General features: G+C 32.2%; 1 protein-coding gene across 1 annotated transcript; it reads right to left on the bottom strand.

Moving 5' to 3' along the window:
* Positions 1-514: 514 nt before the first annotated feature.
* LOC129872671 (F-box/kelch-repeat protein At1g16250-like) lies at positions 515-1618 on the bottom strand. Its single transcript, XM_055947601.1, has one exon. The coding sequence runs from the start codon at positions 1616-1618 to the stop codon at positions 515-517; it is 1104 nt and encodes a 367-aa protein (XP_055803576.1).
* Positions 1619-3536: the final 1918 nt, after the last annotated feature.

Genomic DNA, 3536 nt, shown 5'->3' with positions numbered 1-3536 from the left:
CAAAAATAAAATTTTAAAAATAGATTCCATGCTATTAACTTGCTAGGGGAGAACCCTAATATTTTGATTTTAATCTTTTATGGTCCTTAATGGCAATTGACATTTTGTAGAAAAATCAATTGTCAACAAAACGACCTGTTTTCATAGCTAGACCTAATTAGGGACATTGTTCCAACATCATCATTTAATTTATTGGATAATATAAAAAATGTCATACAACCTATTATACTAGTAAGGGGCCTAGCTAGAAAGACACAATCAAATCATGTTTACTTACTCTTTTCTTATTTTAAGCAAAACCATAATGTTTTGGTTGTTTCCTCTAGTGAAGGAAAAAGGGATTTCTCCTCACTTTTTCTTTTTATGCTTTCTTGAAAAGCAAGTGACTGATGATTACTAGAAAAATAAAATAATCTAATCCACGAAGCTTTCGCTATATATGGGATATGATAAAAATTAATATTGTACAATAGCTAAATGGTACAATATTTTTGTTTTAAGCACCCTTAGCTAGCTAGTAGAGTTGGACAACGCAACAATGACTACATAGCTCTCTTTGTCCTTCCACTTGTATTGGTTCGAAGCTCTTCCATGCACCTCCCCTTGAGGACGTGTCAAATGAATATATTGTTGATATCGTTTTTGATGGATCATCAACTGTCTGATAACCTGCCAAAAAATACAAATGTGTTCCAATTGGGGCCATTGTTAAGTATAGTCGATGAATAGGTTGTCCATTTTCTTCAAATGGGAAAATATTCTTTTGCGAACCTTCAACCATGTACCATATATTAAGTTTCCCATCATAAACCTCAATATGACCTTTCCATGCATTAAGACAATCCCCTGAACTAAATAACCTACCATCCACCTCAACAATTTGATTAGCTGGCACATCCAATTGCCACATCCCCTCCACGAGGTCCCACTGTCCCCTTGACATGTCATACAGCTCAGCTGAACAACGGTCAACGTATTGTGAAAACCCTCCACCTTGTACAAATCCACCAACCACGTGGATTTTCCCTTGCCACGTCACGCCAACACATTTGCACCTTGACCTATTCATGTTTGGTAATAAAGTCCATTGACCATCATCAATTAAGGGATCATAAACCTCACTTGATGAAGTACCTCTAGCACTACCTAACATTGATTGCCCTCCAGCTACATAAATCTTATTTTCCTCAACAACATATGCAAAATTGTAACGTGGTACATTAAGTGGTGCACATTTTGACCATTGATTAGAATTAACGTCGTAACGTAACACCAATGACATCACATCAATATCTCTATCGAAAAATTCATCGATTTCATATTGAGCATTTTGAGTTTTCTCTTTTTTACAGAGTCGACCACCAATAATATAAAGCGAGTTCAAGACTGAGACCATCGCAAAGTCCTTTAGTACGTGGTTTTCGGGCAAATAGGGGATTGAAGTTACATAACTCCAAGTGTTGTTAGAAGGATCATAACATGCTATCCAATTTGTAACAGTGGCATCACTTGTCATAATAGTTGAGCAGAATGATGCAAAAATAGAGTACCTTGACGTGGAATTTTCCGGTGAATGAGGCGCTGCTCGAGATGGAGATGGAGAGGGAAGAGAACCCATAAGTTTGATTGAAAAAACTTATCCACACTCGATGTTTTCAAATTGAAAAGTGATGAGAATTGTATTAACTAAGTACTATATATTTGTGTGTGCAAAGGATGTTTTTCATATATGTAAGATTTTAAATGATAAGGCGGAGAACACTATGAAAAATTGTTTGTTAGCATCGTTAAGTGTAGCATCCAATGTTTGTAATCTTATGTTATTAGAATGTATCGAAAATTTTGTTTCTTTTCTGATTGCCTTTTTAAGACTAAGGCGGCTGCTATATATGAGTAAGAGAGGATCTTAATAGGATCTAGCATTTTGAAGGTTAATTTATTGAAATACATTTTTTTCGAAACTAAATACTTTGTATTACTGCATTAACGAATTACTTACAGAGTTTAAACGTATCTTTAATATCATATACGACACAATTCGGATAAAACGTCTATCAAGAGATTTCTTTCAACAAAAAAACAAAAAATTAAGGGTCATAAACATAGTTAAACTATTTTTTTTTTTGAATTTCATCTTTGAACCATTGAAAGTGTGAGTTTTCCACCTGAATTGTGACCCAATAAAAAACTAGCTAGACTTTTATTCAAACAACTAGAAATATAAACAAAATTCACATGATCAAACATATATAATTGAAAACTTCCAAAAAAATAATAATTTACATATCACTTGTATCTCTGCTGAAGTAACCACTCGTACATTTCATAGTCTGATTAATCACCTAACAACATTGAGAAACATCATCCAATGGCTTTCACATGTAGCCTGCTAATTTTGTCCTTAGTTAAAACACTTTCTTGGGCCATATATTATAGACTGGTTAAGAAAATCTTCTCATTTTTGTTTCAACAAGACAACAACTAGACACAAGCGTAAACAGTTGAAGAAAATGACAAATTATCTCTTATATATGGGGTAAGGGTGTACATGGACCGGGTTGGTTCGAATTTTTTATAAACCAAATCAAACCATTTGTGTCGGATTATTAAATCTATAAACCAAACCAAATCAATAAAAATCGGTTTTTTCGATATCAAATTTTCTCTGGTTTTTCGGGTTTTTTCGAGTTTTTTGGATTTTTCATAATATCTAATAAAAAGCACAGAGCAGTGCTTCTTAAAAAGAGTTCTAATACAGAATATCAACATATAAGATAGAGGCAGAACACTGTTTGAAGTTTTAACTTTATAATATAACTTTATAAGATGAGCTTTTTTTGTATATTATTTAGATGAGCTTCTCAAGTCCAAATCTAAATGTAAGTAGAAAACAAAAATTATGAAAAAAATTTTAAAAAATATTTATCAATTACATTTTAATAAATATTTTTATGTATAACATAATTTAAAAGTAGTATATCTATAATCGGGTCGGTTTGGGTTCGGTTTGACTTTTTTTAGTTAAAACCAAACCAACCCTATAATGGTCGGGTTTTTTTTTCAAACACCAAACCAAGTCAAACCAAACCACTAGTCTATTTTTTTTTCCGGTTTGATTCGGTTTATCGATTTGTTGCGGTTTATCGGTTTGCCCTGTACAGCCAGCCTTAATATGGGGTATATTTAAAACAGTCGCTTAATTATATTTCTGAGCAATTTTAGTCCTTTTAAATTCTCAATAATAGTGAACACTTTTGACTTTCGTCAAATATTTTAATAAACTTTGTCAGTTAGATTAGACTTTAGAGGAAAGTTATGAATTTTTTTTAATAGAAATTATATCAAATCCTAGAAACTCAACACAAAAAGCTGTACCAGATTAACCAAAAATCGCAAAAATTGCACCTCAAAAAGGGTATCAAACTCTAAAAACTAGGCCAAAATTAGTAGAAACTTCAAAAATTGCATTCATGCGAAACCTTTATTTCAATAGTTCCATCAAATCTAACTGACAAAGTTTATTTAATAATTAATTT

Source organism: Solanum dulcamara, chromosome 11 (assembly GCF_947179165.1).
Source record: "Solanum dulcamara chromosome 11, daSolDulc1.2, whole genome shotgun sequence".
NCBI lineage: Eukaryota > Viridiplantae > Streptophyta > Magnoliopsida > Solanales > Solanaceae > Solanum > Solanum dulcamara.
This window is presented reverse-complemented; position numbering and strand designations above follow the sequence as displayed.